The 26713-nt window shown below is 47.3% G+C and overlaps 1 protein-coding gene and 1 long non-coding RNA gene across 2 annotated transcripts in view; one reads left to right on the forward strand and one right to left on the reverse strand.

Moving 5' to 3' along the window:
- The window catches only part of LOC308588845, a 265934-nt gene that overhangs the window by 67007 nt on the left and 172214 nt on the right, over positions 1 to 26713 (forward strand). The gene's annotated exons all lie outside the window — the stretch shown is intronic.
- Positions 1 to 26713, reverse strand: part of GDPD5 (glycerophosphodiester phosphodiesterase domain containing 5) — a 164204-nt gene that overhangs the window by 28175 nt on the left and 109316 nt on the right. Inside the window, exons 3-8 of the mRNA XM_081197519.1 lie at positions 19361 to 19464; positions 14413 to 14506; positions 13919 to 13978; positions 11698 to 11796; positions 8591 to 8684; positions 4544 to 4689 (exon numbers count right to left, since the gene is read on the reverse strand). Of these exons, the coding sequence (XP_081053645.1) occupies positions 4544 to 4689; positions 8591 to 8684; positions 11698 to 11796; positions 13919 to 13978; positions 14413 to 14506; positions 19361 to 19464 (597 nt within the window). The remainder of the gene's footprint in view (positions 1 to 4543; positions 4690 to 8590; positions 8685 to 11697; positions 11797 to 13918; positions 13979 to 14412; positions 14507 to 19360; positions 19465 to 26713) is intronic.

The following is a 26713-nucleotide window of genomic DNA, read 5'->3' on the forward strand; positions in this document are numbered from 1 at the left end:
AATGTGGCCGATTTGATCGGCACAAGGCATGCAAACTCCACCCCCCAGTCGTTCTTAGACTCCTTATTGGGTGAGCAACACAGCCAAGCAACACATTGGAGCCTCCCTCCTCCCTGGCCGGCAGAGAGGGAGGGAGAGGAGCTGCTTCCTTTGAAACCCGGGAAATTTACGGGACATCATCAATAAGGGACAGCAGCGGGACACAGTGCTGGGATAAGGGACTTTCCCGCCAAATAAGGGACAGTTGACAGCTATGGCCCGGAGCAGTTGGCTCTGGCTGGCTTCAGGAGCTGCTCGGAAGTCCCCATATGATGGTAGTGCAGGGGTTCGAACATCCGGGCTGCCTCCACCTTCTCTGAGCCCAGCAACTCAGCTGTGAAGGGAGGCTTCATGCTGCCTATCAGAGCAGCCTCCCCACTCCCAGGTGCATGCAAGCAGGAGCGGGGCAGGGAGCTCTCAGTTGTGAAGGGAGGCTTCACGCTGCCTATCAGAGCTTGTGTGCAAGCAGGAGGGGGCAAGGATCTCTCAGTTAGGCAAGGGGAAGCCTCCCTTCCCAGCTGAGGAATTCCTGCGCCATCCTGCTTGCACGCAAGTAGGAATGGGATTGGGGCTGCTCCAATGGGAAAGGAGGCATCGTGCTGCCCGAGCCTCGCCGCCGCCGCTCTCGGCCCTCTTCAAAGGGGAAACATGGCAGTTAAGGTCAAGGCCGCAGCCGCCCCACTGCCACCGCCATCGCTGCAGCATCAATGTCCCGAACGTAGTATGTATGTATGTACGTATTTAAAGTGTCCAGGGATTCATTGAAAAAAAATCTGGTAACCTTATCGTGTCTGATAATACAGTGGTACCTTGGGTTAAGTACTTAATTTGTTCTGGAGGTCCGTTCATAAGCTGAAACTGTTCTTAACCTGAAGCACCACTTTAGCTAATGGGGCCTCCTGCTGCTGCTGCGCCGCCGGAGCACGATTTCTGTTCTCATCCTGAAGCAAAGTTCTTAACCCGAGGTACTATTTCTGGGTTAGCGGAGTCTGTAACCTGAAGCGTATGTAACCTGAGGTACCATTGTACTTCGTTGGACTGGTCATGTTGTGCGGATGCCTGATGATCGTCTTCCAAAGCAACTACTCTACTCTGAAATGGAAAGCGTAATGCTGGTGGTCAACAAAAGAGGTTTCAGGAGTCTCTCAAAAATTACAGTATAAACACCAACAATTGGGAAACTCTGGCCTGCGAGCGCTCCAATTTGAGAACAGCCTTTACCAAAGGTGTTGTGGGCTTTGAAGACGCTTGAATTCAGGATGCAAGGGAGAAATGTGCTAAGAGGAAGGCACACTTGGCACACTCACCATGATCAACTCCCGCCTGGAAACCAATGTCCCCACTGTGGAAGGACATGTGGATCCAGAATTGGCCTCCACAGTCACTTACGGACTCCCTGTTAGAACCATGTTTATGGAAGACAATCTTACTCACCTACGAGGGATCACCAAAGAAGAAGAAGAAATACCCTCAGATTGTATTGGCATTCACCTTTCAGGAGGGCGCAATAGCATTTGTCAGTTTGAAGCATTGTATTAAGTAGGTGTTAAAATAATAATAATAATAATAATAATAATAATAATAATAATAATAATAATAATAATAACCGTGAGCCTGTTAGTTATGACCCACAGGAAAAATACATCTCTGGAACAATGATGTTTCCAACTTGCTTCCCCTCACGTTAAAAGATTCAAGAGTGACATTTAATATTGGACTTTTTTTATTTTGAAAAAATACAAAATCCGATCTAAAGGTCAAATTGGGGAAGAAGCTAAAATAGGAGCGACTTGCCTAAGCAGGAAATGAGCCTTTTAATCCACTGCAAAGGAAGAGGATTCTACAAAACAGATAAAACAAAGGATGAGAAAGGCTTTGAAACCTGGGGATTGTCCTTTCTGGTTTAAAGGAGCTCTTAAAAACCTCGATTCCGGAAGGAAGAGATTTGCAGTGTTTAAAAGGAAGACCAAACCGTCTGTTAAATTATGGATCAGAGGGGCGGCAGAGACTTTCCTTCCAACCCGCTGAGAAGAAGCACGGCTACGCTGAAGAACAACTTACGAATTAACACCCATTTCAGTCCTGGAAACCGTAATTCCTCTAGAGAAAAAGGCGAGGAAGCGGAGATGGGATGGGAATTATGCGCAGAAGTAGAGAAAAGGATTTTTCCTCTTGCCCTCGTAACAGACAGCTCAGTCAGTAGAGAACACGAGGCTCTGAATCTCCGAGTTGTGGGTTCAAACCCCACGTTGGGCTAAAGATTCCTGCATTGCAGATGACCCTTAGGGTCCCTTCCAACTCTAGGATTTTAACTCGGTGAAATCCAACGAAGCTGAAGGTTGGAAGATTCAGGAAAGACCAAAGGAAATATTATTTCCCTGCAAGTGCACCTGATCCACTTTTAACTGCACATCCTAAATTTGCTGTTACCTGTTTGATTCATATTATTATTATTGTTGTTATTATTGTTGTTGTTGTTGTTTATCAAAGCTACAATCACTGCAAAAGGCTGGGCTGGATGAATCCCTGGGCGGAATTAAGATTGCCAGAAGAAATATCAACAACCTCAGATATGCAGATGACACAACCTTGATGGCAGAAAGTGAGGAGGAATTAAAGAACCTTTTAATGAGGGTGAAAGAGGAGAGCGCAAAATATGGTCTGAAGCTCAACATCAAAAAAACGAAGATCACGGCCACTGGTCCCATCACCTCCTGGCAAATAGAAGGGAAAGAAATGGAGGCAGTGAGAGATTTTACTTTCTTGGGCTCCATGATCACTGCAGATGGTGACAGCAGTCACGAAATTAAAAGACGCCTGCTTCTTGGGAGAAAAGCAATGACAAATCTAGACAGTGTCTTAAAAAGCAGAGACATCACCTTGCCAACAAAGGTCCGTATAGTAAAAGCTATGGTATTCCCAGTAGTGATGTATGGAAGTGAGAGCTGGACCATATAGAAGGCTGATTGCCAAAGAATTGATGCTTTTGAATTCTGGTGCTGGAGGAGACTCTTGAGAGTCCCATGGACTGCAAGAAGATCAAACCTATCCATTCTGAGGAAATCAGCCCTGAGTGCTCACTGGAAGGACAGATCCTGAAGCTGAGGCTCCAAGACTGTGGCCACCTCATGAGAAGAGAAGACTCCCTGGAAAAGACCCTGATGTTGGGAAAGATGGAGGGCACAAGGAGAAGGGGACAACAGAGGACGAGATGGTTGGACAGTGTTCTCGAAGCTACCAGCGTGAGTTTGACCAAACTGTGGGAGGCAGTGGAAGACAGGAGTGCCTGGCGTGCTCCGGTCCAGGGGGTCACGAAGAGTCGGACACGACTAAACGACAACAAATTTGCTGTTACCTGTTTGATTCATATTAGTATTATTATTCGAATTTATCAAAGCTGCAATCACTGCCTAGAAGCTGCCTCTCTTATCCTGGCTCTCAGATTTTATTTTGCCTTCTCTCTGCAAAAGACATCTTGACCTAATGAATGAAGATTTTTGGATCCTAAAGGGGGCGATCCTATTACGCCAGATTCATGTCCCCTCGTTTACTTTTGAGCCTTTTTCATCTTTACCTTCAAGGTGGAAGAAAAACATCTCTCTCCTGCACACACACCCTCTATTCTGGGGAATGAGACATCTTTAGATTTTTAATTAGGCCGTCGACTCCTTCCTGGCACAGCAACAGCTGCCAAAACAAATTCCTCTTCACGGAACATATGTTCATTCTGAGCCAAAGATCAACAAGTATTAGTGTGCGAATTAGCTGCTCTTAACAGAAAGCCTTGGGCAGAGGGCATTAAGACGACGCCGAGGTTCAAAAGTAAACACTCTTGGCTAGGAGGAAGGATTCCAGAAGTTGGACCAGACATTTTTTAAAAAAGGTTTATTTTCTGTAAGGCTAGGAGGTGATATGTGTTTGAGAGAGGGTCTTCTATCACTATGTTCCAGCTGTCTAAGAGAGCACAGGCAAACACATTTTGCCTTCCTTTACTGAACCGCTTGACTGATGCTGGCAGGAGAGGCACCGACACACGTGAGCAACTCTCCTCTCCTGCAACTGGCATTCAGAAGCATCTCCTACGAAGGAGCGTCTCTGTTATGTACTGAAGTTCTCACCCTGGGCCAGCAGGAGGATACTGTAGATAGTTATGCAAATGAAGGATTGAAAGCGACGTTCAGTGATTGGATAGTTTTAGAAAGTTGTTACAGTAACGTGGTACTGGAGCTCTATATAAGCAGGCTGACTGAGCCCTTCAGTTGAGTTCTGTCCTGGCCTCTGAATAAACAAGAGCTGTTTGAAGAATCGCTGTGTCGTCTGATATGTTCACCCACAACTTAACAGTCTCCACTCCCATTGTTCAGCTGAGGTCCAACTCCAGAAGGCCCTCGGCACTGGACCTCAGTGTCCGGGTAGAATGATGGGGGTGGAGACTACCGGTAATTTATATTTTTTTAAAAAAAATAGATGACTGGGGGGGGGAGTCATAAGAAGGGGATCCTACCATTGGCGCTCCCCGGTGTCCAATAATGGCAGGCTTGGACCCAAGGTCCTTCTTCTCCATGATGCAAGGGGAATAGACCGTGAGTGGGACGAGGTACAACGCCAGGACCACCGCAAAGTAGGCTCCAAACGTCAGCAACTGGGAGGCTGCAGGAAGAGGCAAACAGATGAGAGACAGACAGAGAGAGGGGGGGTGAACAGGGATCCAGGAAAAGGAGGGAGGAGAGGCTGTTCCCAAGACATTCAGGAAGTCCACAGAGCAGCCTTCCCCATTCTGGTGCCCTCCGGCTATTTTGGAATACTACAGTGGTTCTTTGGTTCTCAAACTTAATCCGTTCTGGAAGTCCGTTCTGAAAACAAGGCACGCTTTCCCATAGAGAGTAATGCAAAACGGATTAATCCGTTCCAGACTTTTAAGAACAACCCCTAAAACAGCAATTGAACCTGGATTTCACTATCTAACGAGACTGTTGACCCATAAAATGAAAGCAATAAACAATGTACTGCAGTCACACAATTAACTAATCAGTAGCTGAACTGGGTTCCACACAGTCACAAAAACAACAAAAAGAGCCACAAAAATGCAAAATAAATAGCAAAAACAGACAGACCTCAGTGTAACACTTAAAACGGAAGGGTGGCACTCAAAACGGAAGCGTAACACTCAAAAAGGAGCACGTTCGGATTCCGAAAAAAGTTCACAAACCGGAACACTTACTTCCAGGTTTGCGGTGTTTGGGTTCCAAGTTGTTTGAGTATCAAGGCGTTTGAGAACCAAGTTGCCACTGTACAGCCAACAGAGTCCAAAACATCTGTTGCGTGTCTGTACCCTGAGGCTGTGCCTATGCAAAACAAACACTTTTCCAGCTCCATAAGAACCAGAAACACTTTGCTGACTCTTCCACTCACTTTGCTTATTTTTCTTAGTTGCTATTTTGCTAATGCTGTTAATATTGTTTTATAGATTGTAAGTGCCATATTGATTTGTTCATCATATAACATAATTTTTGCTGCGACTGCGATGTTTAGCGTATTTTCGTTAATAACGTTCTACAAATTGTAGTGGTTTTATTGATGGTTTGTTAATTATTTTATACGACTTATGCTACATGCCATAGAATCACAGAATTGTAGAGATGGAAGGAACCATGAGGGTCATTTAATCTAACTTCCAGGAATTTTTAGCCCACTGTGGGACTCGAACGCATGAGCCTGAGATCAAGAGTCTTGTTGTTGTTGTTGTTGTTGTTTAGTTGTTTAGTTGTGTCCGACTCTTCGTGACCCCCTGGACCAGAGCACGCCAGGCACTCCTGTCTTCCACTGCCTCCCACAGTTTGGTCAAACTCATGCTGGTAGCTTCGAGAACACTGTCCAACCATCTTGTCCTCTGCCGTCCCCTTCTCCTTGTGCCCTCCATCTTTCCCAACATCAGGGTCTTTTCCGGGGAGTCTTCTCTTCTCATGAGATGGCCAAAGTATTGGAGCCTCAGCTTCAGGATCTGTCCTTCCAGCGAGCACTCAGGGCTGATTTCCTCAGAATGGATAGGTTTGATCTTCTTGCAGTCCATGGGACTCACAAGAGTCTCCTCCAGCATCATAATTCAGAAGCATCAATTCTTCAGCGATCAGCCTTCTTTATGGTCCAGCTCTCACTTCCATACATCACTACTGGGAAAACCATAGCTTTAACTATACGGACCTTTGTTGGCAAGGTGATGTCTCTGCTTTTTAAGATGCTGTCTAGGTTTGCCATCGCCTTTCTCCCAAGGAGCAGGCGTCTTTTAATTTCGTGACTGCTGTCACCATCTGCAGTGATCATGGAGCCCAAGAAAGTAAAATCTCTCACTGCCTCCATTTCTTCCCCTTCTATTTGCCAGGAGGTGATGGGCCCAGTGGCCATGATCTTCGTTTTTTTGATGTTGAGCTATGCTCTACTAACTGAGTTATTTGTTCTGGGATTTCTGATGTTCTGTTCTGTTAGTGTTATTTATTGTTTGTAAGCTACTTTGAGATGCGTTTGAATGAAAAGCAGCATAGGAATAGAATCAATCAAATCACTCTCTCTCTCACTCTCTCAGAATAGTATCATCCACACAGCTTATTTAGGGAATTGACTTGTTGAAAATCATTAATTCCTTCTCCAAGGTTCAGCCTCCCTCCTCGCCAGCACCTTTAGAAGTCAGATCTCTGAGTGCAGGGCTTTTTTCTGGGGGGTGGGACACAGGGGTACGCATACCCCTAAACATTTTGTGAATCTTTGTACTTTTGTCCATTTACTGTATTAGGTAAAGGTACCCCTGACCGTTAAGTCCAGTCGTGGCCGACTCTGGGGTTGCGGTGCTTATCTCGCTTTACTTGCCAAGGGAGCCGGCGTACAGCTTCCGGGTCATGTGGCCAGCATGACTAAGCTGCTTCTGGCAAACCAGAGCAGCGCACGGAAATGCCGTTTACCTTCCCGCTGGAGTGGTACCTATTTATCTACTTGCACTTTGACATGCTTTTGAACTGCTAGGTTGGCAGGAGCAGGGACCGAGCAACAGGAGCTCACCCCGTCGCAGGGATTTGAACCGCCAACCTTCTGATCGGCAAGTCCTAGGCTCTGTGGTTTAACCCACAGCGCCACCCGCGTCCCTCCACTGTATTTATTTTCCCCAATTTGAACTATAAAATGGTGGTTTTCTTTAGTCAAAATGAGAGCACCCTTAAACATTTTTTTTGGGGGGGAGCACTGTCTGAGTGGAAGGCAGACAATTCTCATCCCTAAACACACAGGTAAATCCAGGTGTACAGGTGTGCTAGGGAGCCATGCCATGCAAAGACTCTACCTGCTGAGCGGTAATTTGAAGGACCATTCCGGTCTGTGTTTGTCTTACAAAAGCACTGAATTTAGCTTCACAACAATAGAGGGAAAGCTATGATAAAATAAACAAGAAGGTCATGTTTGCACTAAGCCATAAAACTTGGCTTATGCAACGTGCCAATGCACACAGTATGGGTACTCCCACTTTGCTCTAATCTCTGTGTGAGCAGGTCATGTCATGTCCCGATCTGGGATTGCGCTCTGCTTTCTCCTATCAAACCACAATTACTAGCCAGCTGGGTGCAAGCTGCAGGCTCCCAGACTTTCCTTCCCTCCACAAATTCTCCCATTCTGTCTCAGCGCTAACCACGGTGTAGCCACTTCTGCAATAAGGAGCACTATGGTTAGCTTTAACCAGGATCCGCCAACCAGGGTTCAAGCCCCAAGTTAAGCCCCACCCCACCCCATCTTAATGCTAACCATGGTGAAGTTCATGTCTGCAGGTAGAAGAACAGCAAACCATGGTTAGCTTTAACCAGGATTCACCAACCAGGGTTCAAGCCCCAAGTTAAGCCCCACCACATCCCTCAATGCTAACCATGGTCAAGTTCATTTCTGCAAGAAGGAGAACAGTAAACTATGGTTAGCTTTAACCAGGATCCGCCAACCAAGGTTCAAGCCCCAAGTTAAGCCCTGCCCTATCCCATCTTAATGCTAACCATGGTGAAGTTCATGTCTGCAGGAAGAACAGTAAACCATGGTTAGCTTTAACCAGGATTCAACAACCAGCGTTCAAGCCCCAAGTTAAGCCCCACCCCATCCCGTCTTAATGCTAACCATGGTGAAGTTCATGCCTGCAGGAAGGAGGGCAGTAAACCATGGTTAGCTTTAACCAGGGTTTGCCAACCAGGGTTCAAGCCCCAAGTTAAGCCCCTCCCTATCCCTCAATTCTAACCATGGTGAAGTTCATGCCTGCAGGAAAGAGAACCGTAAACCATGGTTAGCTTTAACAATGATTCAACAACCAGGGTTCAAGCCCCAAGTTAAGCCCCACCCCATCACGTCTTAATGCTAACCATGGTGAAGTTCATGCCTGCAGGTAGGAGGACAGTAAACCATGGTTAGCTTTAACCAGGGTTCGCCAACCAGGGTTCAACCCCTGGGTACAGCCCCCTCCACACAACACACAGCAATGACACACAAATCTTGCCCTCCGTGACGAGAAAGAAAGAAACAAGCAACTACTCACTGGCTCTTTCGGCTCTTGCAAACTGCCCAGACACCAACCAAGACAGGGCGGTGACAGCCGCAAGGGCTCCTATGTGCAGAAAAGGCGCTGTTGCCTAGGAAAAAGAGAGCAGGGAACGGTGACGTACGCAAATACGTTTGCTATATAGTAGGGTGGCCAACTCTCAAGAGACTGCGATCTACTTTCAGAATTAAAAACTGGCAGTGATCTAGTGACCTACTCCTGTTTCTTAGGGGTTAAGCTCAAAGATGTTGAGCTTTTTTTAGGGAAGAGAAATCCCCCATTTTTAAAGGGTTTTTTTTGGGGGGGAACGTCTGTTTTTGGGGGGGTTAAAGGAGAAAGGTCACTCACTACCAAGACCTTGCAGGGATCCACCAGCAGATCGTGATTGACCTGTTGGACATCCCTGCTATATAGCCAATGAAAGCAGTAGGAAATGTCATGTAGGAATCATAATGCGATTTAGCTGCGGTTCCTGCACTGAAGGGGGTTGGACTAGATGACCGCAGGGGTCCCTTTCAGCTACATACAATCCAGCTGTACGTACAGGGTCCCTGTTGCTCAACCGCAGGAGTGCCACAAAAAGCCATCTAATCAGATGAGGCTCCCCTAACCAGGTGTTTTTGACTGTGACTCCCATTGGGAGGAGCTGATGATGGGAGTTGTAGTCCTAAACAGTCGGAGGGACACCCACTTGGGGAAGCCTAAAATAGATCATTCATGGATGGCGGTTAACAGACTGAGGTTGAATCCTGACGAGACAGAAGTACTGTTTTTGGGGGACAGGAGGCGGGCAGGTGTGGGGGACTCCCTGGTCCTGCATGGGGTAACTGTGCCCCTGAAGGACCAGGTGCGCAGCCTGGGAGTCATTCTGGACTCACAGCTGTCCATGGAGGTGCAGGTTAATTCTGTGTCCAGGGCAGCTGTTTATCAGCTCCATCTGGTACGCAGGATATGACCCTCCCTGCCCACAGACTGTCTCACCAGAGTGGTGCATGCTCTAGTTATCTCCCGCTTGGACTACTGCCATGCGCTCTACGTGGGGCTACCTTTGTAGGTGACTCAGAAACTGCAATTAATCCAGAATGCGGCAGCTGGACTGGTGACTGGGAGCGGTCCCCAAGACCACATAACACCGGTCCTGAAAGACCTACATGGGCTCCCAGTACATTTCCGAGCACAATTCAAAGTGTTGGTGCTGACCTTGAAAGCCCTAAATGGCCTCGGTCCTGTATACCTGAAGGAGCGTCTCCACCCCCATCATTCAGCCTAGACACTGAGGTCCAGCTCCGAGGGCCTTCTGACCGTTCCCTCATGGTAAGAAGTGAGGTTCGTGGTGCCCACCCTGTGGAACGCCCTCCCATCAGATGTCAAGGAAATAAGCAGCTATCTTATTTTTGAAAGACATCTGAAGGCAGCCCTGTTTAGGGAAGTTTTTAATATTTAATGCTGTATTGTTTTTAACACTCGATTGGGAGCTGCCCAGAGTGGCTGGGGAAACTCAGCCAGATGGGCAGGGTATAAATATTATTATTATTATTATTATTATTATTATTATTATTATTATTATTATTATTATTAACTCCTGGGAACTGAGGAGGCCTTCCTTCAAGAATCTGAAGCTGAAGGTGGAGCAGAACCGGCTTCCACAAAATGAAAAGAGGTGAAAAACTACAAGGAAGCAGATTTCATTGGAAACTTCCTAACAGGTAACTGCGGACCAGCCTGCCGCAGGAGGCGGTTGGCTATCAATCAGTGGGGGAAATTCAGCAGATGCTTGGAAGCTATTTTCCCAGGCTGCTGCAACTGAAACCTTCAATGATGAGGGAGCTGGCCTCCAAAGTCCCTTCTAACTTTGATTCGACGTCTCTGAAGGATCTGTTGCTCTGAGTCTGCCTTCATCCAATCATGCTGGGGTTGGTCTAGATGACCCATTGGGTTCCCTTACAACTCTACGATTCTGTGAGGCCATTTCCCAGCTCAAGGACATGTCTCCAGCCAGGCCAACGCACTGGAGCGCATAGTGGCACCAACAAAGGCCGTGGCCCAGGAAAGTCCGAAAAAGTGCCAGATTTACGTACAGTGGACGCTCGGGTTGCGAACGTGATCCGTGAGGGATGCACATTTGCATCCCACAGCGGTGCGTCTGCACACGCGCGGGTTGCAATTCAGTGCTTCTGCGCATGCGCGATTTAGTGCTTCTGCACATGCGCCACCCCCAAAACCCAGAAGTAACCCATTCCGGTACTTCCAGGTTTCGGTGGGTCCGCAACCTAAAAAACCACAACCTGAAGCATCTGTAACCCGAGGTATGACTGTGTAAGCTAAACAAGCTATAGATCAAGGACCCACTCTCTTGGGAACCCCCCAAAAAAATTAAAGGGAAAAACAAACTGGATGTACATTTCCAAAATATAAGATAAAAAACAAATAAAATAAAGCCTACATGCAGCAACAGTGTTTTGTGTTGTGTAGGCTCCTACGATGTAAATCATGGGCCCCACCTGCTAGCCTGCTCCCGAAAATATCACCGGTTTCCTCCTTTCTATATATAGGGTGCCTACATTCTGCTATTTATAATGTAGTTTGCATCCTATATTTACACCTATTATTATTTCATGTTATAGCAAGTTTCTAGAGTCTAGATTATGGGTCTTTGTAAAATGTGTTTCTAAAGGAACTATTGTTATTGCCAAATGCCAATGTGTTTGCATCATTAAGTTTGTTATAAATAAAAAGTCATTTTAAGGTAGAGCGTAATAATTATTTCACTATTAATATACTTCTTCTTCTTAATTGTATTTCACTATTAATATACTTCTTCTTAATTGTATTTCAGTTCAACAGTTACTTTGATAAAATATGTATTTTGTTATGTGCAAATGGCTTGAGATACCTATTAGGTCCACAAATTACCATATAGCATATATTCAACACAAAAACAGGGACCATTTGTTGCTGATAAAGGGCAGCTGGACATATAAAGGGCCCCGTTACCTTCAGCAGCTTAGGGCCTCATCAGACCTAAATCCGGCCCTGATCCAGACAGCTATTTAGGGAGGGCGGAAAAGCCGTGCTTGGCTCCTGCCCTCTGCCATGACACTTACCTGCAAGGATATGGCGACCATGCTCCACTCATCATCCCATAGCTGGGCTATAGAGCACATGGTGACAACGATCGTTATCAAGGTGGTTATCAACCCAATCTGCAAGGCAAGGAAAGGGCAGAGATTTCATTGTATTTCTTCCCTCTGGCGCTGCGAGGAAGCGCTAATCAAAGCTCGGGCACTCTTTGTATCCGAGAAAGGAGTCGAGCCAGCGTGGAAGGCCAGCCCGCCCTCAACTTCACAAACACCTGCTTTTGACAATTAAACCGTAGCTTTAAACTGAGGGGTTGGTCTGGATGACCTCAGGTCCCTTCCAGCTCTGCAAATATTACGGTTTGCACTAAGCGAGCAGAGACAAAATCCTGTTAAGTTTGAAGCGGAAAGCGCTCCATTTCGCTGGGTTTTTCTTCTTTGAGGAGGAGATACAGGCTGATGGGATTCTCTCTCCGCTTCTCTTCTCTTTTCTTTTCTTAAAAAAGGGATTTAGATTAATCCCCGGAACTGACCGATGTAGAGGGTCTCAAAAGGAGCTTGAATGGCAAAGCACTAATAACACATTTCACTGTGACGGGCGTAACGTAATGAGATTCACTTCGCCGCAGATTGCAATCGCTGGAAGGGCGAAGCGCAGCAAACGTACTGGAGAATCTCTCTCCTGCTGCCTCCCCCCCAAAAAAAATCACTCATAAGACTAAAAGGCAGCAATAGCCAAGCTGTTCCTTTATCTCATCTACCACTGCGACCCGGGTTCCTATTGTGAAGCCAACGCGGTTTCATTCGGAGAGGCATGAATCGGAAGCAAGAAAGAATGAGCCAGACCGGGCCAGGGCGGCGTAGGGACAAAGGAAGACCAAAGGCAGCAGAAGACATTGTAGGATTCAAATTTCTCCTGTGAAACTAACAGGATCAGTGCAAAAAAGTGACTGTGTGTTTGCAGAGTTCTGCCCACCCAACTTTCTTCAACCTAAGAGTCGCAAAGCACTTTTAAGCCACGCCACACGCTCCAACACAGCAACCCTCACAGCTGTTGTAAGAAAAACTGCTCCCTTTCCCTTATGGGGTATCCCAGAGCCCGTATAGTGGGAGACCTTAAGTGGGTTCCCTATTGGTAGGAGAAAACAACAGAGGCCAACCAGAGTATTGTATTTTTTGCTCCATAAGGCACACCTGACCATAAGACGCGCCTAGTTTTTAGAGGAGGAAAGCAAGAAAAAAAATATTCTGAACGAAACAGTGGATGTATGATTTTTGTGGTTCGTGCTGTGGCCACAGACAGGATACATGATTTGACGATGAGTTTGGGGTAGCCCAATGCAAAAATCCTGAGGATCCATGTGGATCCCTGCTTTGTAACCATGCTTTTGCGTAATTGCGGCCCCATGAAACAGTGGGTGTGTGATTTTTTTGGGGTGCAGGCTGTAGCCATGGACATGCTATGTGATCTGATGGTGAATTTGGGGTGACCCAATGCAAAAATCCTGAGGATCCATGGGCTTTCACCTCCCCTCTCCCAGGCAGCCTCCTTTATCTCTAGCGTCCCTTATCTCCCTCCCGATCGCCTGCCGATCAGCTGCTTCCTTTCAACACCCCCTTCCCTCTTGTTTGCCTTAGTGTCTTTTCCTTAGCTGGAGCAGTTTTTTTGCTCCTCCTTTTCTTCTAATTTCTCTCCTCTTTGCTTGTTTAGTATTCCTGTCTCCTCTCCTTGCAAGTTCGCTGTCTTTACCTCCCCCCTCCCAGGCAGCCTCCTTGATCTCTAGAGTCCCTTATCCCCCTCTCCATTGCTTGCCAATCAGCTGCGGTCCGCTTGTGGCCCGTGGGCCTTAGGTTGCCGACCCCTGATGTACATCAAAAGGGCTCCCTTTACTAGTGGCTGACCCTTATAATACTACCCGCATGACGGGCAGGAGTCAGATATAGTCGGTTCAGTTCCAGTGCCTAAACCAATACCGCTCACATCTGTAGCCAATAAAGTTGTGGCCTTATTTATCCCATTAACCCAAAATATTGGTGTCCGTGTGTTTCATTATCTAGAGATGGGGTGGGCTTGGGGTCTTGCCATTCAATTGAAGATATGCCTTTCTTTCCTTCTACTGGTTCCTGCTTCCACTCATTTTTCTCTGACCGATTAATGGACTTAGGGGACACTGGAGAATTGGGCTGCAAAAGCCAACCCAATTCCCACCCACCCACCCACAGTACTGTGTATCAAAAGGTGCCTTACCTTGTGGATCCAGTGTAGGTTCATTTGCTGTCCTACTGCTATGTGACATAGTGCTAAAATCTGAAAGGCAACCAAGTTGGGAAGGAGAGAGAGAAAGGGGAAAAAGCTGATTAGGAATCCAGGAAACTTCCTTCCACCAAGTCAAGGCAATTGGTCAGTCTTGCCCGGAGGTTCTCAAACTTTTAAAAAAGTTGTTTATAAAAAGTTTGTTACTTGATTTCTTATGGAATATTTACAGATAAATTGTAAACAGATAAAAAAAATACTGGCAGTATTACTGTAACAACCTGCTGTTTCACAAGAGCATATATTTAAAGATGAATAATTGAGAAATTAAGTTAACTGGGATATGCAGAAGATATTAAAAAATAAATTGAGGGAACCGCAGAAAGAGGGGGAAGGAAGTCAAGTTTTATAAATGCCAAAATGACTAAAATTGGTGAAATGTATAACTTTGAAAAGTATAAATAAGAATTTAAAAAAAGAAAACTTACCAATAACGCTGTGATATACGTGAAACCAGCTGCCGTTGAAACAAGGATCGGAACGGACCAATCGCTCCAATATCCCATTCTATTATATAAAAACCTGAAGGATCAAGAGAGAGAAGGATGATCAGAGGCAGGCACGATGCTCTGTAAACTATCACACAGTTGTGGCAGGAAGACTCAGGGGCAATCAATACAGGTGGCGACTATTTTGTGAGCGTCCAATTGACACACAACCACCAGCCTGCAGGTCCTTCTGGACATGGTCTGGTTCCGTGGTTTATTTATTTAGTACATCTATAAGCCACCTTTATCTCCCAAAGGCAATGGGTTCTCCTCCTCCCCTGTTCAAATATATAAAAGGATGTCACATAGAGGAGGGAGAAAGGTTGTTTTCTGCTGCTCCAGAGAAGCGGACACGGAGCAATGGATCCAAACTACAAGAAAGAAGATTCCACCTAAACATTAGGAAGAACTTCCTGACAGTAAGAGCTGTTTGACAGTGGAATTTGCTGCCAAGGTGTGTGGTGGAGTCTCCTACTTTGGAGGTCTTTAAGCAGAGGCTTGACAACCATATGTCAGGAGTGCTCTGATGGTGTTTCCTGCTTGGCAGGGGGTTGGACTCGATGGCCCTTGTGGTCTCTTCCAACTCTATGATTCTATGATTCTATGATTCCCCATTTCACTCACAACAGCCCTGTGAGGTAGGCTCAGGGCTGGATTAAGGTTTGACGAGGCCCTAAGCTACTGAAGGTAACGGGGCCCTTTGTATGTCCAGCTGCCCTTTGTCAACAACAAATGGTCACTGCTTTTGTGTTGAATATACGCTATATACCGAGGTAGGCAACCTAAGGTCCGGGGGCCGGATGCAGCCCAATCGCCTTCTCAATCCGGCCCACGGACGGTCCAGGAATCAGCATGTTTTTACATGAGTAGAATGTGCCCTTTTATTTAAAATGCACCTCTGGGTTATTTGTGGGGCCTGCCTGGTGTTTTTACATGAGCAGAATGTGTTATTTAAAATGCATCTCTGGGTTATTTGTGGGGCACAGGAATTCGTTCATATTTTTTTTCAAAATATAGTCCGGCCCCCCACAAGGTCTGAGGGACGGTGGACCGGCCCACGCCTGAAAAAGGTTGCTGACCCCTGATATATGGTAATTTATGGACCTAATAGGTATCTCAAGCCATTTGCACATGCAGAATGTAGGCACCCTATATATAGAAATGAGCGAACCAGGGATATTTTAGGAAGCAGGCTAGCAGGCGGGGCCCATGACTTACATCCTAGGAGCCTACACAACACAAAACACTGTTGCTGTATGTAGGTTTTATTTTATTTGTTTTTATCTTATGGAAATGTACATCCAGGTTTTTTTCCTTTAATTTTTTGGGGGCCCCCAAGCGAGTGGGGCCCTAAGCTATAGCTTGTTTAGCTTACAGTGGTGCCCCGCAAGACGAATGCCTCGCAAGACGGAAAACTCGCTAGACGAAAGAGTTTTCCGTTTTGCAGGTGCTTCGCAAAATGAATCTCCTATGGGCTTGCTTCACAAGACGACAATGTCTTGCGAGTTCCTGCTGGTTTTTTTTCCTCCCCCCCCCTTTCTATGCCGCTAAGCCGCTTATCAGCTGATCCGATCAGCAGATAAGCCGCTAAAAGCCGCTAATAGCGCTAATCCGTCAATGGGCTTGCTTCGCAAGACGAAAAAACCGCTAGACGAAGAGAATCACAGAACGGATTCTTTTCGTCTTGCGAGGCACCACTGTATATGAATATCCAGCACTGGGCTGGTGAGGAGGCTAAGAGATGCCCCCTGGCCCAAGGTTAGGTTCGTGGCTGCAGTGGCGTAGCGTGGGTTGTCAGCACCCAGGGCAAGGCAAGTAATTTGCGCCCCCTAACCCGTGGATTTGCGCCCCCAACCCTAACCCCCAGATGTTGCGCCCGGTGCAGCCGGGCCCCCCCCCCTTCACCTCCCACGCTATGCCACTGCGTGGCTGAGTGGAGATTCGAACCCTGCTCTCCCAGGTCCTAGTCAGACACTCTAAACCAGAGGTTCTCAACCTGTGGGTCCCCAGATGTTTTTGGACTACAACTCCCATCATGCCTAGCCAGCATGGCCAGTGGTCAGGGATGATGGGAGTTGTAGTCCAACGACATCTGGGGACCCACAGCTTGAGAACTGCTGCAAACCATTACGCCACACTGGCTCTCATATCACGAAGTTGCTGTGTTCTATGCTGTACATAAAGCACTGCACGGGGATCTTCCCTGCTGTTTTCCAACGTATTTCTTTTCAATAAGAAATTCGTTGTGTGGCACAGAGCAATTTTTAATTCTGAAACTGTGGCCCAGAGGAAAAAAAAGTTTGAGAACCACACTGATCTGGCAGCGAGACCCCCAAGAGCTGTCCCCATAAATCTCTGCCACAAGCGCTGACTCCATCCTATCCCAGACAAAAATGTCAAAATTTGCATTTAAATAGAGACACACTTCCTAATAAAGCTCGCTAAACCCAAAGTTAATTAAAGAGAGAGAGGAGAAGACAGTGAGCCTCTGTGCAAGGATCAAAATGAACCCCTGAAGAGCAAGTTGGGTAAAGTTAATTCAGGAGGGGAAGAAATGGAGGCAGTGAGAGATTGTACTTTCTTGGGTTCCATGATCACTGCTTCTTGGGAGAAAAGCAATGACAAACCTAGACAGCATCTCAAAAAGCAGAGACATCACCTTGCCAACAAAGGGCCATCTAGTTAAAGCTATGGTTTTCCCAGTAGTGATGTATGGAAGTGAGAGCTGGACCATAAAGAAGGCTGATCGCCGAAGAATGGATGCTTTTGAATCATGGTGCTGGAGGAGACTCTGGAGAGTCCCATGGACTGCAAGAAGATCAAACCTATCCATTCTGAAGGAAATCAGCCCTGAGTGCTCACTGGAAGGACAGATCCTGAAGCTGAGACTGCAATACTCCAAAGTTTTTGTTATTAAAGGATTTCCATAGTTAACAATGGTACGTATGTTCCTGTTTTCACAGAATCCTAACATTGGATGAATCCTAGATGACCCAGGGGTCATCTAGTCCAACCCCCTGCAATGCGGGAATCTTGGGCTGAAGCATCCAACCCCAAGTCATAGAGTATGTTCTACAGATCAGTTACAATCCTCTTTTAAAGCCATCTAGGTTGGTGGCCATCAGTGCACCCTGTGGCAAGGAGTTCCATAGTTTAACGGTGCACTGTGCAGGGGGGAACATATGAGTATATTACATATTTTTAGATAGATAGATAGATAGATAGATAGATAGATAGATAGATAATTTATTACGGTCGGAGACCAGCTTATAAAACACACTTGGGGGTACAATCCCAGAAGGGAAACAAACATTTAAAACAATGTACAACAATAAATTTAAAATTTATAAATGCGATAAGCGTAGAGACACTTAAACTTTAAGATAAGCTACCGCAGAGAGATGACCCAGAGTCACCCATGAAACCAAGTTTGGGGATTTTCTTAACAAACTAGTTTGGGTTGGGGGATGGTCTGCGCCTACAGATCTGTACACAGAATCTGGCGACCATCCGGGTCGTCTTATGATCTTTGCCTAACAGGAAAAGGTCAAGTTTTTGCTTTTCTGGGAGGTCAGCGAGCCTCACCAGAGGGGATCAATGGTCTCACTACGTGCCTCTTCATAAAAGGGACATTTAAAGAACAAGTGCTCTGGGCTTCCTCTCTCCCCCAATGAACAGGCGCAAAGCATATGGGACTTTTTTAAAGGCTCCTTCCAGAACCGGCAAGGGCAAAGCCAAGCTTCTGGTGAGTGTAAAAGCCTTTCCTGCATTTTTGGATATGAGAAAGAAGAGATATGCTGCCAGTGGGGCTATATCTCTCTCGAATTCTCCAGTTTTTACATATTTTTATTGATTGATTTGAATAATACAATCATAGACTCCTAGAGTTGGAATGGACCCGGCGGTCATTTAGTCCAACCCCCTGCAATAAAAGGAATCTCAACTCAAGCTTCCATGACAGAAGTGCCATCTGTTTAAAAATGCCATTATTACATGTTTTCATTATTTGTATGTATCTCCCTTCTTTCCTTCTGAAGAAGCCCAGGTCGAAAAGCGCCCCGGTGACAAAACGGTGCAATGAAAAATAAGAATAAAAACATGTTTTGAACATTTGAAAATGATTAAAAGCGTCTGACAACGCATGTCTTGCACGTACTGCACGGTGGTCCGTTCTGCACTCGCCACACCCATTAATGGAACGCAACCATTCCCTCTTCGCATCCCAGGGCTGGCCAAGACACAGTGAGGGTCTCGGGTGGGGAAGAAAAAGGGTCTCCCACAGTAAACCAAAGTCATATTGGCAAAAGCCCCAGAACAGAGAGGTTCCCTGAAGTGGGATTGCAGCAGTCAGTTCTGGATCCTGGCAAGAGCTCAGGAAAGGAAATTCCACAATCGAGAGCCAGCCACTAAGAAAACTTCCTTAAAGAATTTGGCAGAAGCAGGCACGCAAGCTATTAAAAAAACAACACAGAATGTTAGATCCTATGCAAGATGCCCAGGGCTGGATGAGGCCCTAAGCTACTGAAGGCAATGGGGCCCTTTATATGTCCAGCTGTCCTTTGTCAACAACAAATTGTCCCTGTTTTTTGTGTTGAATACCGTATTTTTCGCACCATAGGACGCAGTTTTTCCATCTTAAAAACTAAGGGGAAATGTGTGTGTGTGTCTTATGGAGCGAATGCAGGGGGGGGAGGCAAGCAGAAAAAGCCCCCAAGAGCCACACACAAGCTTCGCGCGGCTCTTGCAGGCTTTTCCCCAGGAGGGAGAAGGGACTGACGCTGGGACTTTCTGCACACAGGGCACCTGCTTCCCCCACTTGGCGCAGGTCCCGCTCCCAACCTCCCCCAGTAAAGGTAAGAGGTAAAACACGCTCCCTTTCTCTACTCACCAGTTGATCTCATTGTAGTCGTTGTGCGCTTCCCACCAGAAGTAAAACCAGATCAGGGTCAGGAAGAAAGAGAAGGTGAGGATTAAGAACCAGAGGCGTTCCCACTGCAGAGGCAAAAAGAAAAGAAGAAATGTGAGAGGCTGGCGGGGCTAGTAAAGGGCGTTTAGGTGCCATTCAAAAACGACAAAAGAGAGCAAATATTTGCACAAAATCTGCATGGGCTGATTTATACTGATATCAGCCACTCGGTCAGTTTTATTGCACATAGCCAAAGGCTGCTGCAACGTACACAGAATCATTCAACGATTAAAAGAAAATATACCGGATTGACACAAAAAACTTTAAAAAATTATATTATCAAGACCTTACCTACTCTAAACAGAGCTATAAAAGTACCTTAATATACAAGTTAAAACGTTAAACAATAAAATTTATAAGCTAAAATTATCACATGGCCACTAATATATTAAAAATTAATGTTAATTAATACAATGTGCAATTATATTCGGAGTTTGGTGATAAAGATAGAATATAGCTTGATGTAGTTAGGGTCAAATAAATTCATCTCCTTGGGCTGGTTTATACTGATATATGCAAATCCGGAAATAATGGCATTCTCTCTCTCTCTGCACAAACAAACATGTTAACCTCTCACCATCGTGAGGAAGGTGGAGCTCAGTCTGTGTCCAGGGAACGACAACACCCCCTATCCTCCATTCTCGCTTCTCTGGGATTTATTTATTTTTCTGGCAAACCCTTCTGCCCATCTGTGCCTCCAAAAAAAGCCACAGTGCTGCCACCACGTTGCCAAACAATGGGAGGATGACATAGGCTATGAAATTAACCCCACTCAATGGACCAAAATGTGGTCTAAACCCCCCTTTAAATCCATATCAACGAAAAGAAAAGAACTCACTCTGCAACTCACCTACAGGTGGTACCTAACACCAAGAAAACTAGTGCTAATACACCCAGGAACTTCACCAAAATGCTGGAGAGGGTGCACCTCCAAAGGCACATACCTCCACATGTGGTGGGAGTGCCCCAGAATCCAACTATTCCGGGCAACAACCATACAAGAAATAAATAAAATAACCAAGCAAGTACCGTATTTTTCGCCCTATAGGACGCACTTTTTCCCCTCCAAAAATGAAGGGGAAATGTGTGTGCGTCCTATGGGGCGAATGCAGGCTTTCGCAGAAGCCTGGAGAGCGAGAGGGGCAGGTGCGCACCGACCCCTCTCGCTCTCAAGGCTTCAGGAAGCTATCCGCAAGTCTTGCAAGCCCGGTGGGATGTCCCGCGGGCTTGCAAGGCTTGCGGGCAGCAGCCTGCAGCCCAAAAGCTGGGGGACAGCGTGCAGGCGCAGCGCCGCCACCCCACTATTCCCCGACCTGGAGACTGGGGGGGGGGAGAAGCAAGCTTGCTTCTCCCCCCCCCCCGCCAGCCCCAGAAGCTCGGGTGATAGCGGGGTGGTGGAGCACCGCCATCCCGCTATTCCCCGACCTGATCTGGAGGCTGGGGGGGGGGAGAAGCAAGCTTGTGGGCTTGTGGGCCGGATAAATGAGTCCCTCAGGCCTCATCTGGCCCGTGGACCTTATTTTGGGGACCCCTGGTCAAAGCCATTTCCTGGTGTGTGGCCGCTGTCGCCTGCTGACAGCTTCTATGAACCACATGTGAGAGCTGAGTGCAGGTAAAGGTAAAGGGATCCCTGACCATTAGGTCCAGTCGTGGCCGACTCCGGGCTTGCGGCGCTCATCTCGCTTTACTGGCCGAGGGAGCCGGCGTACAGCTTCCGGGTCATGTGGCCAGCATGACTAAGCCGCTTCTGGTGAACCAGAGCAGCACACGGAAACGCCGTTTACCTTCCCGCCGGAGCAGTACCTATTTATCTACTTGCACTTTGACGTGCTTTTGAACTGCTAGGTGGACAGGAGCAGGGACCGAGCGATGGGAGCTCACCCCATCGCGGGGATTCGAACCGCTGACCTTCTGATCGGCAAGTCCTAGGCTCTGTGGTTTAACCCACAGCACCACCCGTGTCCCAGTAGGACCCTGAGTGCAGGGTGGGGGCCAAAGGTGAATAAAAGACCCCAGCAGGACATGTGCGTCCCCACCAGAGGTACTACCCTGCCCATAACACAACATACACCCTTTCTCGATACAGTATATAAAATCAGAGATAACCTTGAGCTTCATTCAAAACAAGGGTGACAGCAATTTCGATAAATAAACCAAGTAAGGTTTTGTGGTTTTTTAAAAGGAGGTCATTAACTTTTTTTGCATTTAACAAGCCAGCATCTCATTTGGCTTTCCTGACCTCTGGGGGGTACTATGTCATCCGTCTCCCGCTTCAGCTGCTGTGATGGAAAGGGGTTGGGTTGCTCTGCCAATCTGTGGCTTCCCCCGCGACATTTTATGTATCTTCCATGTCATGCAACGTCCCAGTGAGACGTAGCTTCATAAAAGGCGGACAAGATTAACGAGAGAAATGATATGTGTGTGTCAGAGGCATAGCTATGGCAGAGGCCCACGGCTAAAATTTATTCTGCGCAAGTTTAAATTAGAGAGCCGTATCTCTGAAGCCAATGTAATAGCAACAGTTTTACGGCCAGAATAAATGTTCCAACTCAATACAGTTCTGGTTACCACAGCTCAAAAAAAAAAAAATGATACCGCGTTAGTCCAGCTTTTAATTCATTAAAATGTCTTACCAAACTGTCCACAGGGCTTAGCAGAATAGATTAACAGTGAATTTACAAACCCGGTGCATCCGAAAGCCAGCAGCAAACGGAAAACATTTGACCTCAACGCAGAGCCCAAAACTATAAATTAGGAGAGGTCCTTTGTTGCTTGAATAGCAGCCCTGAAAGTTAGTATTCACTTGCGTGGCGATTCCTGCCCCCTCCCACAGTTGGAATAAATAAAGACACCGGACACAAGAATTTAGGTTAATGGGCGAAAAATGGCCACAACTTTATTGATTACAGGTAAGAGTGGTACAGTGGTGCCTCGCAAGACGAAAAGAATCTGTTCTGTGATTCTCTTCGTCTAGCGGTTTTTTCGTCTTGCGAAGCAAGCCCATTGACGGATTAGCGGATTAGCGCTATTAGCGCTATTAGCGCTATTAGCGCTATTAGCGGCTTTTAGCGGCTTATCGGATCAGCTGATAAGCGGCTTAGCGGCTTAGAAAAAGGGGGGAGGGGGAAAAACCCACAGGAACTCGCAAGACATTGTCGTCTTGCGAAGCAAGCCCATAGGAGATTCGTTTTGCGAAGCACCTCCAAAACGGAAAACTCTTTCGTCTAGCGAGTTTTCTGTCTTGCGAGGCATTCGTCTTGCGGGGCACCACTGTATTGGCTTTCGGCATTGGCCCTATCAGACTAACCGGTATAGAACCGGGAAGGGTTAAGCACCAACAGGGGGAGCCCCCAAGATGCACATTCCTAGGCGCTCCCCGAGGGGTTACCGCTCGGGAGCGCGCTTTAGGCCCTAGCCTCCGTAGGTTTCGGACAAGGCGATGCCCCCCGGAGTCCTTTATCGGACTACCCTTCAACTTTGGGGGAGGTGGTGGCGTTCCTCTCCCCCGACTCATTTGCATAATAATACCCCTGCCAATGCCTAACCGCCAAACCAAGGTGTTGTGACGTTTTGCTTTTGGTAGGCGAAAAAACCAAGTGGCTTCCAAAATACAGCCAATTAGCCAAATGGAAAAACTCCTACCAGGCCCCTTGCGGCGACCAGCCGAAGCCCATAGCAAAGTCCAAATGAAAACCTAAAGGGCGGGAGGGTGGGAAACCTCTGCTGGCTGAAGGAAAAGAAAGGGCTGCCCCGACCTTAAATGACCTGACCTAACCCCGCCCCTGTCGCCAGCCGATTGGCTGACGCCGTAAGAGATAATCCCCGGGATTCCCAAGTCCCGCGGGGCTGAGGTTGTAGATGGGGCGTGAGCCCGCAACGCCCCCCCTCCTAATGTCGGGAGTGGCTTTATCTTGACAACGGCCCTGTGAGGAAGACTAAGCAGGAGGTTCCAATTTTTCCAAGCAGGAATTTCAGCCCAAAGTCGCATATCCAATATCCTTTTCGTCACGGCACACTGGAATTCTGAAATTGCTTTCTACACACATATTACTGTAAAGGTCAGGCGCAGATTTCATAAGCGCGATCTCTGCTACGGAATACGCAGATATTGATACAACTGCCGTTTAATGCTATTCTTCTATTGATTGCCTAATCTCATTGACATTTCAACGAAATCAATCAGCCTGCCAGATTCTGGCTTTTAAAAGGGGAGAGGGACACAGAGACCCAGTGACGGAAGGGCTGTGTGGTGAGCCCTTAAGACTATTACTGAAAGTAACCTCAGGAGCTGGATTTGTTAAAGGGGTGGGTACCTGAAGGAAAGTACCGCCTCAGAAAGGAACCAAACTAAAAAGCCGAAAGCTCTGTGAAACGAATTAAATTAAACTAGCGTATCAATTCTGAAATAACCTGAGTTTCTTCCACTTGTATTTTACTACAATGGACGCTTGGGTTGCGAACGTGATCCGTGTGGGATGCACGTTCGCAACCCACAGCGTTCGCAACCCACAGCAGCGCATCTGTGCACACACGGGTTGCGATTTAGCGCTTCTGCACATGCGCAAAGTGCGATTTAGTGCTTCTGCACATGCGCAAAGTGCGATTTAGAGCTTCTGCACATGCACGACCGCCAAAACCCGGAAGTAACCCGTTCCGGTACTTCTGGGTTTTGGTGGTCCGTAACCCGAGAAAACGTAACCTGAAGCATCTGTAACCCGAGGTATGACTGTACCTTGCTTTAAAAATAATTTGTTACTGTTTATTTGAAGAATGCCAGCTTGAGACCCCAACTTATCGGTTATCCCCTACACAAAGATCCCCCATGAGATTCTCTGGGATAGTTAGCATTTGTTTTAAGGGCTGTTCAGTGAGATGGGGGCAACATAGGTAAGAGAGAGCAGGCAAGTTGGCACGAGCGGTAACTGAGGCGTCGGGCCTGTCGCAGGTGCAAGGGGTGAAGTTCCTGAAATCCTCCTTTAACGCTGACTTAGGTGCTGACAGACACGGCTGAATGTTCATAACAACAACAACAACAACAACAACAACAACAACAACAACAACAACAACAACAACAACAAAAATTTATTATTTGTACCCCACCCATCTGACTGAGTTTCCCCAGCCACTCTGGGCAGCTTCCAACAAAGACGAAAAATACACTAAAATGTCACACATCAAAAACTTCCCTGAACAGGGCTGCCTTCAGATGTCTTCTAAAAGTCTGGTAGTTGTTTATCTCTTTGATATCTGATGGGAGGGCGTTCCACAGGGTGGGCGCCACCACCGAGAAGGCCCTCTGCCTGGTTCCCTGTAGCTTTGCTTCTCGCAATAAGGGAACCACCAGAAGGCCCTCGGTGCTGGACCTCAGTGTCCGGGTAGAACGATGGGGGTGGAGACACTCTTTCAGGTCTACTGGGCCGAGGCCTTTTAGGGCTTTCAAGTTCAGCACCAACACTTTGAATTGTGCTCGGAAACGTACTGGGAGCCAATGTAGGTCTTTCAAGACCAGTGTTATGTGGTCTCGGCGGCTGCTCCCAGTCACCAGTCTAGCTGCCGTATTCTGGATTAGTTGTAGTTTCCGGGTCGCCTTCAAAGGTAGCCCCACACAGAGCGCATTGCAGTAGTCCAAGCCGGAGATAACCAGAGCATGCACCACTCCTAAACATTCTGTAACACGTAAAGAAGAGCTTACTGGATCAGGCCAATGGCTCATCGAGTCCAGCATCCTCTTTTCACAATGGCTGGTCAGGTGCCTGTGGGAAACCCACAAACAGAATCCGGGCACAACAACAAGACCCTCCCCCCGTGTGGTTTCCAACAACCAGAATTCAAAACCATGCCACCTCCGACTGCAGAGGCAGCGCAATGCCAACAACAGCAACATTACAAAGCCATCTAGGTTGGCAGCAGCCATCACTGCCTCATGTGGCAATGAGTTCCACAATTTAACTCTCTGCTGCGTGAAGAAGTGCTTTATTTTATTTGTCCTCGGCAACCTCGGGTCGGGGGGGGGGGCAGCTGGCAGGAACAGGGGGCAACACAAGCCAGCGTTAGCCAGCTGCTCAACTCCGTATGTGTGTGTGTGCCGTATTTTTCGCCCCATAGGACGCACCATCCCATAGGACGCACCTAATTTTTTTTGGGGGGGGGGGAATAAAGAAAAAAAAAATTCCCCTCCCCAGGCACGGGGCAGGCGTGGGGGAAGCCCAAGCTTCCCCCGACCCCAGCCCCCAGAACAGCCTGCTATCTGCAAGCCTAGGGAGCCGCTCCGGTCTCCCCAGGCTTGCGGAGAGGTGCGCGAAGCCCGGGGGTGCTCTTCAGCGCGCACCAGGCTTCGGAATGCAGGCAGCTATGCGCCACCCTCCGGAGCCCCGCGCGGCTTCGCGCCAGGATCCAGAGGGTGGCGCAGAGCTGCAGGAAGCCCTGGAGCGCAGTCAGCTCCGCGCCACCCTCCAGAGCCCCGCGCGGCTTCGCGCCGGGATCCGGAGGGTGGCGCAGAGCTGCAGGAAGCCCGGGAAAGCCTGCATTCGCCCCATAGGACGCACACACATTTCCCCTTCATTTTTGGAGGGGAAAAAGTGCGTCCTATAGGGCGAAAAATACGGTATATATGAGAAGGAATGAGAATCACACTCCTGTGTGGGATAATGAAATGCTAAGTGCATGAGTAATGTGCGTTTAAGAGTCCTAAGTAGAAAGTGTGAGTTGTTGGAATGCACACACCTGCCAGGGGGTTTCGAGAGAGTGCCAAAGAAGAACAGGTGCAAAGGTGGCATTATACTCAAAACACATCGCTATCGCCACTTTGAAGGCAATGCCATTAACTCCCAAGCGGTGGTTTCGTGAACTTTAAGCTCGCGTTTACAAAGGAACGGATTTTTACTACTTTCGGGCTTTATCACCTCTGCATCTTTCCTTTCGTTCCAGAGAAACTGACATGACAGCTTAATCTAGATCCCATTAGTCATCATATCCTAGCATGCCCTCCCACTCAGCCAACAAAGTCTGTTTGATGTAAAAGAATTCTTCTCGAGCACATTTAGAAAATTGACACTGGCAGAGCAATGCTTTGCGATATGCTCCCACATTCCTCTCCTGGGGAGGGAAGAATTTGTCCGTTTCAGTTTCTCATTTCTCCCCCATCTTAAATTCCGTCTGCCACATTCCTGCACCAGTTTGCAAGCCCTCCATATATATATATATATATATATATATATATATATATATATATATACACACACACACACACACACACACAGTCCTCACAAAAGATTC

This window comes from Podarcis bocagei, assembly GCF_964188305.1.
Source record: "Podarcis bocagei genome assembly, chromosome: 6".
NCBI lineage: Eukaryota > Metazoa > Chordata > Lepidosauria > Squamata > Lacertidae > Podarcis > Podarcis bocagei.